The sequence below is a fragment of the Neofelis nebulosa genome, chromosome 7 (genome assembly GCF_028018385.1).
Source record: "Neofelis nebulosa isolate mNeoNeb1 chromosome 7, mNeoNeb1.pri, whole genome shotgun sequence".
Lineage (NCBI taxonomy): Eukaryota > Metazoa > Chordata > Mammalia > Carnivora > Felidae > Neofelis > Neofelis nebulosa.
Window position 1 is genome coordinate 85251844 of NC_080788.1, and position 12651 is coordinate 85264494.

The 12651-nt window shown below is 35.3% G+C and overlaps 1 protein-coding gene across 10 annotated transcripts in view; it reads right to left on the minus strand.

Annotated features, from left to right (window-relative positions):
• Nucleotides 1-12651, minus strand: part of LOC131517092 (uncharacterized) — a 63439-nt gene that overhangs the window by 10519 nt on the left and 40269 nt on the right. For 3 of the 10 annotated variants that reach the window (XR_009264383.1, XR_009264380.1, XR_009264379.1), the window contains exon 8: nucleotides 2500-3144. Coding sequence is in view for 4 of the 10 variants with exons in the window: in XM_058738818.1 (XP_058594801.1) it covers nucleotides 6386-6571 (186 nt within the window). In the remaining 6 variants the exon portion in view is untranslated. Of the gene's footprint in view, nucleotides 1-2499; nucleotides 3145-3173; nucleotides 6572-11870; nucleotides 12015-12651 lie in introns of those variants that run through there. The other 7 variants (XR_009264384.1, XR_009264382.1, XM_058738818.1 and 4 more) reach the window with 5 other exon arrangements.

Sequence of the window (12651 nt, forward strand, 5' to 3'; positions counted from 1 at the left end):
AGATGAAAAAAGAAGCAATGCTTAAAATGAACGATACTCTGAATGAGATTAACAGCAGATTGGACACTGCTGAATAAAATGTTAGTAAGTTTAGGGTGCTCAGCTGGCTCAGTCAGTACAGTATGCCACTCTTGATCTCAGGGTCTTGAGTTTGAGCCCCACGTTGGGTGTTAGAGATTACTTAAAAAAAAAAAGATTAGTAAACTTGGAGACACAACAATAGAAATTGTTCAAAATGAAACACAGAAAGATAGAAGACTGGGGTAAAAAAGAACAAAGCATCACTGAACTGCAGGACACCATGTAGCCTAACGTATGTGTCCTCAGAGTCTCAAAGGGGAGGAGAAAGATTGATGAATGGAATGCATATATGAAGAAATCATAACCCAAATTTTTCTATATATCATGAGAAGTATAAACTCACAGATCCAAGAAACTAAAAAAATCCCAAGCAAGAGAAAAATGAAATAAAACACAGCAATTCAAATCAAAATGCAATTGTTGAGGACCAGTAACAAAAAGGAAATAATACAAGCAGGGGCACCTGGGTGGCTCAGTCAGTTGAGTGTCCAACTTCGGCTCAGGTCATGATCTCATGGTTGGTCAGTTCGAGCCCAGCATGGGATTGTTGCTTTTAGCCCAGAGCCTGCTTTAGATCCTCTGTCCCCCTCTCTCTCTGTCCCTCACCTACTCATACTCTCTCCCTCAAAAATAAATAAAAACATTAAAAAAAGGAAAATATTAAAAGGAGCCAGAGAAACAAGATACAAATACAGAGAAACAAAAGTAAGGATGACAGGAGCGGTGCCAGAGTGCACATAGAATATCCTTAAACTACTGAAAGATAAAACCGTTAATGTAGAATCCTAGACCCAGCAAAAATCTTTTAAAAATGAAGTCAAAATAAAGACATTTTTAGACATAGAAAAGCTGAGAGAATTCATCACCAGTACACCAGCTGAAAAACGGAAAAAGGAAGCTCTTCAGGCACAAGGTAAATGATAACCGACTGTAAATATGGATCTACACAAAGAAATGAGGAGCACTAGAAATGGCAAATGTGGGGATAAATATAAAAGACTTTTCCCTTACTTTAAAGTTATCTTTAAAATAATGATCCATTTAAAGCAAAAAATAATAGCCATGTATGGTGGGGTCTATAATACACGTGGAAGTAAATACATATGACAACAATAGCATAAGGACTGGGTGGGGACAAAAGGAAATATATGGTGGTAAGGTCTTTATACTATATGTGAATTAGTATAATATTATGTAAGGTAGACTGTGATGAGTTAAAGATGAACTATGAACTCTAATGCAGCCATTTTTTTTTTAAAGTTTATTTATTTATTTTGAGAGAGAGAGAGAGCGTGAGTTGGGTAGGGGCAGAAAGAGAGGGGTGAGAGAGAGAATCCCAAGCAGACTTCGCACTGTCAGTGCAGAGCCCAATGTGGGGTTTGAACTCACCAAATGCAAGATCATAGTAGAAATCGTGAATGGGACACTTAACCAAATGAGCTACCCAGGCACCCCTCTAATGCAGTCATTTAAAAAAACAACATGTATTGCTAATAAGCAGATAAAGAAGACAAAATAAAATCATCAAAAGTGTTCTGATTAATACAAAAGAAGATAGGACGAGAATAAAAAGCAAACAATAGATGAGACAAATAGAAAACAAAAAGAAAAATGATAAATTTTAACTCAATTATATCAACAATTACAGTAAATGTAAATGGTCTAAACACACAATGTAAAGGCAGAAATTGTCAGAGGCAAGCATTAGCCTAACACCAAAACCAAAGACATTTCAAGGTAATAACAAGAACAACAACAACTATTGTCTATATATCAATATTCCTTACGAACATGGATTTAAAATTCTAGCAAATCAAACCCAATAATTTATAAAAACAATAATATTTCATAACCAAGGAGGGTTTATCTCAGGGCTGCAAAGTTGGTTTACCATTTGAAAAGTCAAACAATGTAGTTCACAACTTTTGCAGACTTAAAAAGAGAAACATTTGATCATCTCAATAAAAATAATTTGACAAAATTAATATCCACTTATGCTAACACTCTCAGCAAACCAGGAATAGAAGGGAAATTCATTTAACTAATAAAGGGCATGTCCTGAAAACCTATGGCTAATATCATACTTAAAAATGAAAGACTAAGTGCTCTTTCCCCATTAGATTGGAAACAAGACAAAGTTGTCCTTACCACTTCAGTTGAACATTTTACTGGAAGTCAGAGCTACTGCAATAAGGCAAGTAAAGAAACAAAAGTTTATAAATTGGAAGAGAAAAAGTAAAACTTTTTCTGAAGGAATCAATAAGAAATCTACTAGTACAAATAAGTGAATTTGGCAAGATTGCAGAATACAGGTCAATACATAAATATCAATTGTACTTCTATATACTAGCAACAATCAGAAATTGAAAAAAAATTTAAATACCATTCATTAAAAACATTAAAATATGAAATGCTTACCCACAATGATATGGTCAGCTAATCCTTGACAAAGCAGGAAAGAATATCCAATGGAAAAAAGACAGTCTCTTCAACAAATGGTGTTGACAAAACTGGACAGTGACATGCAGAAGAAGGAAACTGAACCACTTTGTTACACTGTACTCAAAAATAAATTCAAAATGGATGAAAGACCTAAATGTGAGACAGGAAACCATCAAAATCCTAGAGGAGAACATAGGCAGCAACCTCTTTGACCTCGGCCATAGCAACTTCTTACTAGACAGGTCTCTGGAGGCAAGGGAAACAAAAGCAAAAATGAACTATTGGGACTTCATCAAGATAAAAAGCTTCTGCACAGTGAAGGAAACAATCAACAAGACTAAAAGGCAGCTTAAGGAATGGAAGATATTTGTAAATGACATATTTGATAAACAGTATCCAAAATCTATAAAAAACTTCTCAAACTCACCATCCAAAAAGCAAATAATCTGGAGCAGCTGGGTGGCTCAGTTGGTTGAGTGTCTGACTCTTGATTTCAGCTCAGGTCATGATTCCCCTTCAGACTGTTGGGCTCTGTGCTGAGCATAGAGCCAGTTTGGGATTCTCTCCCCCTCTCTCCCTCTGTCCTTCCCTTGTTTATGCTTGAATGCTCTGTTTCTCTCTCTCTCTCAAAAAAAAAAAAAAAAAACAAAAAAACAAAAAACAACAACAGTAGAACTACCTTATCATCCAGCAATTGTACTATTAGGTATTTACCCAAAAGATACAAAAAGACTGATTCAAAGGGGGCACATGCACCCTGATGTTTATAGCAGCATTATCAACAATAGCCAAACTATGGAAAGAGCCCAAATGTCCACAGACTGATGAATGGATAAAGAAGAGATGGTACATATATACAATGGAATATTACTCAGCCATCAAAAAGAATTAAATCTTGCCATTTGCAATGATGTGGATGGAGCTAGAGTGTATTATGCTAAGTGAAAAAAGTCAGAGAAACAAATACCATATAATTTCACTCATATGTAGAATTGAAGGAACAAAACAGATGGACATGTGGGTTAAACAAGAGAGGGAAGCAAACCATAAGAGACTCTTAACTATAGATAACAAACTGAAGTTGATGTAGGGAGGTGGATAGGGGATGGGCTAAATGGGTGATGGGTATTAAGGAGGGTACTTGTTACGATGAGCACTGGGTGTTATACGTAAGTGATGAATCACTGAATTCTACTCCTGAAACCAATATTACAGTATATGTTAACTAACTAGAACTTAAATAAAAGTTTGAGGGGGCACCTGGGTGGCTCAGTCAGTTGAGTGTTGGACTTCGGCTCAGGTCATGACCTCGAGGTTTGAGAGTTTACGACTCACATTGGGCTCGCTGCTGTCAGCCTGTCAGCGCAGAGCCTGCTTGGGATCCTCTGTCCCTCTCTCTCTCTTCCCCTCCCCTGCTTGTGTTCTCCCCTATATAAATAAATAAATAAATAAATAAATAAATAAATAAATAAATAAATGTTGAAACAAAAAACACAATGAAATGCTTAGGAATAAACTTAACAAAGGAAGCATAAGACCTGTACACTAAAAGCTGTAAAACATTGCTGAGAAAAATTAAAGACCTAAGTAAATGGAAAGACATGCCTTATTCTTGGGTCAGAAAACTCAGCATTGTTTTTTAAAAAGATTTAAAAGTAATCTCTACACTCATTGTGGGATTCCAACCTACAATCCCGAGATCTAGAATCAGATGCTCCACTGACTGAGCCAGCCAGTCGCCCCAGAAAACTCATATTAAGATGCCATTCCTCTCCAAATTGATCTATGGATTCAATGTAATCTCAATGAAAAAAATCCAGCAGGATTATCTGTGGAAATTTACAAGTAGATTCTGAAATTTGTATGGAAATACAAAGGGCCTAGAGTAGCCACAAAATTTTTGAAGAGAAACAAAGTTGGAAGATCTACAGTGGTAGTAGTATTTAAATGGTAGTAAATCCACACTATTGAACACTATTCATCAGTAAAAAGGAATAAATTATTGATATGTGCAAAATGGATAGACATTAAAATCCTTATGCTGAATGAGAGAAGTTTGACAAATGTGTACAGTATGGTTCCATTTATGTAAAGCAAACTAATCTATCACAACAGAAATCAGATCAGCGATTGCCTGGGACAGGGGTCAAGGGAGGGATAGATGACAAAGAAATAAGAGAAAACCTTAGTGGGGATGGAAATGTTTGTCCTCTTGATTATGGTAATGGATTCAGAGGTGTATACCTATGTCATGGTACACTTACTGTACTTCTTGCAGATTATTTTATATTGATTACACTTCAATAAAACTGTATGGTTTGACACCAGTATTAATATTAGATGTAGTACTTACAAGAGCTAGTTAGAATTCTAAATGTGTATATTAATAGAGCCTGCAAATTGGTTTCTTCAGTGTTTTACCTGTAAAAATTGTAGTGCTTTTGCAGTGATCAAAGATATATTTTATCAGTGCTACTCTTTTCCTACCCAAGAGCCTTCTGACAGTTTTGAGTATGTATGCATCTATGTGTTCTGGTATCTAAGTTCAGTTACTGTTACTAAGTACAGAAAAAAAAAGGACAGTGTATTCAATTGCTTTTAGGCCTGCTGCCTCCTTGGTTTTTGGGCAGCTTGCCTTCTTTTAGACCTTTGTCAGTGAGACATGTTCCAGATCTTGTTTCATGACTATAGTCATAAATGGAAAAGTTATTTTCAGTGCTAAAAAATGTGTGAAGGCTCTGAAAATACTAGACATTCATCCAGGATCTCCAGTGGATTTGCATGGGTGGAAGAATAGAAGACCACTGGTTTACACTGTTTTCAGATAACTTTATGATCACAAATATACAAAATAGTAAGAGTACTAAAATTATCTCATTTCTTCTAATGAACTTGAGATTAGCATAATTTTTAATGTAATTATTTGCTTTCTGAGAATCAAGCATGTACTTGTTAAGCTAACTATAGGTAGTCTTCTTACTTCATGATTTAATAGTATAAACACTGCTGTGCTAAATTACCCAACTCTTATAAGGAGAAAGCCACAGGTATCGTTTACAACCTAAAGTAATTTTGGTACCTCATTTTTTTTACTTTAACAATTTTATTTAGATGTAATTCATATACAATTTCAACCATCTAAAGTGTACCATTCAATGGTTTTTCCTCTATTCACAGTTATGTATGCAGCTATCACCATGATCTAATTTTACTATTTTTATCACCCCAAAAAGAAACCCCATACCTATTAATAGACACTTCCTATCCCCTCTCTTCCCCCTCCCAGCTCTAAGCAACCACTGATGTACTTTCTGTACATTTGCCTATTCTGGACATTTCATTTAAATAGAAGCATACAACATGCGATCTTTCGTGACTCATTTTGTGACGTGATCTTTTGTGACTCGTTTCTTTCACTTAGCATGAAGTATTCAAGATTCACCCATGTGCTAGCATGTATCAATCCTTGGTTTCTTTTTATTCTGAATAAAATTCCATGGTATAGAATTATTTATACATTATTTATTTATCCATTTACTAGTTGATGGATATTTGTTTCCCCACCCTGTTTTTTGGCTATTTTAAATAATGTACTATGAACATTTGTGTACAAGTTTTGAGGTTGGATGTGAGTTTTCCTTTTTCTTGGGTATATATCTAGGAGTGGAATTGGTAGGTCATATGGCAACTCTATGGCTAACATTTTGAGGAACTACCAAACTGTTTTCCACGGCGCCTACCAACTTATATTCCTACCAGCAATGTAGGAAGGATCCAATTTCTCAACACCAACGTAAAGTACTTTGCAAGCTTCGTTTTACCCCATAAATTGTGGGTCCCATGTTACCACCAAAATGCAGATCTATTTTAAGGAAGTTGCTTTTTCCCACTTGGCAAAGAAGTTCCAGATATAATTTTCTTTCTCTAAGAAAATGGATTTGAACTGGTTTATCCTAAGGTAACTTCTAACTAAAAATCTGTGCTTCTCCAAATTCTTCATCTTCCAACAGAAAGAATGGCTCTTCTTATTTGCACCTTGCAGTCTGACCTAAATAATAATGTTTGTTTGGCAAGGAAAAAATAAAGCTGGAATCCAAAACCTGAGTCATTATTTTAGGTAAATTATCTATAGTCTGAACTCGTTACCCTTTCTGCCTGTGAACCAAAATCTTGGCATGTTTTGTCTTCAGTTGCTTTTGAAAAGTTCAGGTATTATTTTACAATGTATGAATAATTTAGTAAGTGGACAAAAATGAAGAAATTGAACCTTTTTATATAGGTAGCTTTCAATGTAAAAACATTAATAATTTTATATTAATAAAAATATAAAATATAATATTATATAATTATATTAATAAAATATAAAATATAAAAATAATAATAATAAAACATTGATAATTTCCATCTAGGATGTTATAATCATAGTATTAATCAGTATCAATTATATTAAAGCCCTGTTGTACCTCTCTTTCATACAAAAGCCAAATGTGATCTATGACCTAGAAACTTTTCCTCTTGGTTTAAGCATCCATCAGATTTATAAATCACACCTGTAGCGGGGTGGGGGGAGGGGAAAATGGGTGATGGGGATTATGGAGAGCACTTGTAGTGATGAGTGCTGGCTGTCATATGAAGTGTGGAATCACTATATTATACATATCTGCAACTACTGTTATACTGTATATGAACTAGCTGAAATTTAAATAAACTTAAAAAAAATCACAGTTGCAACCCACACATTTGATAATTACTAAAGCAATTCTCACATTGATGAGGAATCCAAAGGCAAAATAAGGAAGTTTCTTCTCTCCATAATAATCTGTTAATTTAGTGGTTAATATTAGACTATGAAATTTAAGAGAGAGGCAGCATAACAAAAGAGCATAGGCTTTGGAGTTTAGATAGAAAATAGAATTAAATCCTGGCTGTGCCATTTACCAGCCGTACAACTTTTGGAAAGTTTCTTACCTTCACTAAAACTCAGTTTACTCATCTGTTAAATAGGATTAGTAGCTCCCACTTCATTGGGTTGTTGTCAGGCTCAGTAATGCATCAAGTACAAAATCTGTATCGATGAATTTAGGGTGTTTTTTGTTTTTGTTTTTTTTTTACCTGAAAATCTTTCTTGATGGCTGATGGCTCAGCATTTAAATATATATTACTTCCTGATCTGGAAGTGTGTCTTTTAAAGATCTAATGTTTCTTTGTTTTTGAGAGAAGAGAAAAACATGAGCAGGGGAGAGGCAGAGAGAGCTGGAGACACAGTATCTGAAGCAGGCTCCAGGTTGAACGTCAGCACAGAGCCAGATTCAGGGCTTGAACCCACTAACCGGGAGATCATGACCTAAGCTGAAGTCGGATGCTTAACTGACTGAGCCACCTAGGCCCCCTTAGAAGTCTGTCTTTGATTTAGGTCAGTATGGATGTGCTTTAATAGAGCCTGTTTAAGAACTGATTTCATAGCCTGTGATCTTTATCTGCCGTTAGATTCAGATTTTTCATACATTTTTTTTCTTCTTAGCCTACAGGATTATATTTTCATTAATCCATATTCAATTTATTCCTAGGTTATCTTGGGCACATTTTTCTTTTCCTTATCTTCCTCAAAGAAAGTAGAAATTTAAGAAAACAAGAAGATTTGGAGAATGTAACAACCAATGATCATTATTGCTGGCAAAAAGAACTTGAATTTGAAAGTTCTTGGAAACAAGGATCCTTGATACAATTATGATTATTATATCTATCAATTTTCTTGGGGCACGTCTTTAGAGAGACTAAAATCAATTTCAATTTGTATTCTATTTATGTGCTCTTCCATGTGTGTATCTCAAGGTAGTTATGATTCAGATAATGTACATAATACTCCTGTGAAACTCATGGTCCAAAAACATTAATTAACTTAATTTACAAGTAGGTAAACTACAGTCTAAAGTGGTTGGGTTGCTTTAGGCATCTGGGCAAGTCTAGGGAATTTACAGCTGCCAAACAAGGCTGGTTTAGTTAATATTGTTTGTCAGAAACGAGTTCTGAAAAGGAGAACTCTTTTACTATGCTAGCATGTCCCCAGTGAAACCTTTAGGTTTTTTCCCCCCGTCAGCTAGATTCTTCATTTATTTACATGAAAAATGTTTGGAACTTTATGCCCCACCCAAATCCTTCTCTTTAATGCTAATTAATATCCTTGTTTTGTGTGTGTGTGTGTGTGTGTGTGTGTGATGGCAGGTTCCTTTTTAAGCTATTGTCATAATTTTTGCCTCCTAGCATTCTTTTTTGCCAAAATACTTAGTATTTAACTATTTTTATGCTGATAGTATAAGGTTGGATTCAGTAGATTTCTTGCTATTATCTTTTGACCTAATAAACTTGCTGTAATGCCACACTGATTTTCTTATGTATCTTCATAAATGTAATTTTTAAACCCTCTCCAATTCTGGATTTATGTACTCCCTAACAAAGAGCTGAGACCTCCTAAATACCTCTTGACTCTTTTCTATACATCCTTGGAGACAATGTCTTAGCTCATTCCTACTCAGTTCACTGGACCACCATAGTGGCTTCTATAATTTTATTCTGACCATATCAATATACTGCTTAAAATCTTTTTTTTTTTTTTTTTTTTCTGCTTAAAATCTTTTAATGGCTCACCCTGACTCAGAATAAAATGTGATCTCCTTTGCTTGGTATACCATGCCCTTCCTGGTCTGGCATCCATCTATTTCATGGCCCTCATGTAATCCTTCCTACCCTGGGGTCTAGTCATACTGAAATACTCTCTATTCTTTATGCCTCTGCACATGCTGTTCCCTTTACTAGGAACATCTGTCCTTACCTTATATCTAAACTTTTTAGAAAAAAATTCTAAAAACAATTTTGTTTTCTATCAGTTTAACTCTTTCATCAAATTGGTCACATATTTTAGGAGGTAAAGAGTTAAATAATTCAGACATTTACTGTAATCTTAATGTTTTTAGTAGTCTGATCACTAGTAATATGAAAAAATGTTTTGTGATTTTTTTTCATTTGGCTGCTGAAATACAGAAATATCTTAGCTCCACCACCCTTTTTCCCCTGAACCTTGTGAGACACACAAGGAGTAACAAACTGGAGCGTAAAATTCCATAGATGAAAAATTTTCCCCAAGTGAGAAACTAGCCTTTTTAATGACAGTATGTCTAGAGACATCTAGACAAACATACAGACATTTCAAAGTCTATACATAAAAATCTATATTAAAGTCTATATTAAAGAATTTTACACACAGAATTTTAATACTGGTGTAAGAATGTCTCCTCAATATCCTATAGTTCTAATATTTGCCTCATTTACTAAAAACTGTATTAATGGCATAAATATTACATAGAATAATTTCCAGTATTTTGTATTTTATACATTTTTATACCTTCTTTTCCATTCTATCAACTAAAGATCCATAGTTTAACACAACTAAAATAGTTTATATATAGTTTAACATAACTAAAATCATTGCAGTGACAACAGTATTTAAACAATGGTTGGGACATCTGGCTGGTTCAATCGGTAGGGCAACTCTTGATCTTGGGGTCATGAGTTCAAGCCCCACATTGGGTGCAGAGATTACTAAAAAAAATAAACTTAAAAAAATAATTGTCAATTTTTTCTGTAACTTTATGCATGTATCTATGGAAACCACTGATATTCTATGCTCTTGAATATATTCTACTAATGATAGCTGAATATTTATTTTTATTTTAGAGCTTAGGGGCTGAATGATTTACAAATAGACTTGTCCCTTCATGTGTTGCTAATGTTATCTCTCTTGTCCTGCCCAGTGCATTCTAGAATGGGAGTTCTGGCATATACCCAGGGCCAGAGCAAGCAAATTTTGCTTTCGAAGTTCAACAAGCACTAAGACAAATGGGAATCAGAGTTTAGAAAATACAGTTTCTTTCTCTTTCCTTCCTTTCTTTCTTCTTTTCTTTTTCTTTCTTTCTTAGAGAGTGATTGAGTGTGTGAGTAGGGGAGGGGCAGAGAGGGAACTCCAAGCAGGCTCCAGGACAGAGCCTGACGTGGGGCTCAATCCCAGAATCATAAGATTGTAACCTGAGCTGAGATCAAGAGTCAGATGCTTAACTGAATAAGCCACCCAGGTGCCCCAGAAATATAGTTTCTTAAGAAAAGGTGCCCAATTGGTATGCTTGGGTGGCTCAGTTGGTTAAGTGTCTGACTTTAGCTCAGGTCATGATCTTGTGGTTCGTGGGTTTGAGCCCTGTGTTGGGCTCTGTGCTGACAGCACAGAGCCTGGAGCCTGCTTGAGATTCTGTGTCTCTCTCTCTCTGCCCCTCTCCTGCTCATACTCTGTCTCTCTCTCTAAAATAAATAAATATTTTAAAAAAAAACCTATTAAAAAGAATAGGTACACAATCAAGTGAAATTCAATAAACGTTCTGTAATTATGCACTGTTACTAATAAACTTATTTTTTCATGTGTGATTACTATTTGTATCTTATGTATTTGCTGCATTAGTATTGTTTGTTATGTTTGAAATTTAAGTGCCTAAATATTTGCTATTACAGTAAACCGATACATTTAATTATGTATAAAATAGTTATACAAATAACAGCTATAAGTATCTTAATTATATTTTACTTTAGTCCTTGTGCTAGCCTTTTCACATAAAGCTGTATACAAGGAATCTTACAGAATAGAAATCTAATAAATGGGATCTAATGTAACCTACCTTCTTCCCCTCTACCCTTCTTTTGTGATAAAAACACCTTCTGATCTTTTTTGTCCTATCTGGATTGATATGCAGAGTTAGTGACTAAAGAAAGACATATTTATGTGGTTTGTTTGTTTATTTATTTGAGAGAGAGAGAGAAAGAGGGGGAGAGGGGCAAAGGGAGGGAGGGAGGGAGGGGGAGAGGGGGAGGGAGGGAGGGAGAGGGAGAGAGAGAGAGAGAGAGAGAGAGAGAGAGAGAGAGAGAGAGAGAGAGAATGAATCCCAAGCGGGCTCCACCCTCAGCGTGGAGCCCAACGTTGGGCTCCATCTCACGACCCTCAGATCATGACCTGAGCTGATATCAAGAGTCAGACATTCAAGCAACTGAGCAACCCAGATGCCCCTATATTTATGTTTTAAACAAGATAAAAGAAATGGGAAAACCAAAAATATTCCGATATTTAATTAAACTCGTATAGAGACACAACTATGTGTCTATACACAACTATGTATATTTATATATACCCATATAACTATTTACAAATATGTAAACATATATACAAAGACTAGAAAGGAAAATACAGAAACATATGTTAGGGTATTGGGGAGATTTTTAAAAAATTAATTTGTAATATACACCACAAAACATTACACTGAGATAGGACTATTTTAACGTCACAGAATCTTATACAAATGAATTTGTTCAAGAGCTTCTCTGTCAATATGCTTCTCTGGGTATACATCGTAGTTCAATGGTACCTCTTCAACCCAGGGAGATAACTGTATATTAATCTGGAAGAGAAAGATTATAAAAACACATGTAAACTGCAGAATGATCCTGTTCTCTGGAACTCAAGAAATCATGATGAACTAAGTAACCGAATACAAGAGATTTTTTTTACAATGAGCAGGACTAAGTTTACATAGTGTTATATGAACAATATTTTTAAAGTTTATTTATTTATTTTGAGAGAGACACAGACAGTGCAAGTGGGGGAGGGGCACAGAGGGAGAGAGAGAGAATCCCAAGCAGGCTCTGTGCTGCCAGCACACAGACTGACGCAGGGCTCGAACTCATGAAACCATGAGATCATGACCTGATCCAAAACCAAGAGTCAGACACTCAACTGACTGAGCCACCCAGGTGCCCCTCATATGAACAATTCTTTGCTGTACTACATGGCAGGTCTGTGGATTCAGGATTTAATTTACTATGATTTTGGAACTTGAAAGAAAAAAGAAAATGCAGAATAGAGTAATTGTTTTAATGTAACTAGTTTAATAATTATTATTAGGTTTAAACAATAAAAGACTAGAACAATGAGAATACACAGAGAACAGAAAAAACTATTCATACATACACAGTGATGGTGCTAAGGGACTACATGAGAGGGGCTAATCTACTCCCCCCCCATAACTTTTATCTGCT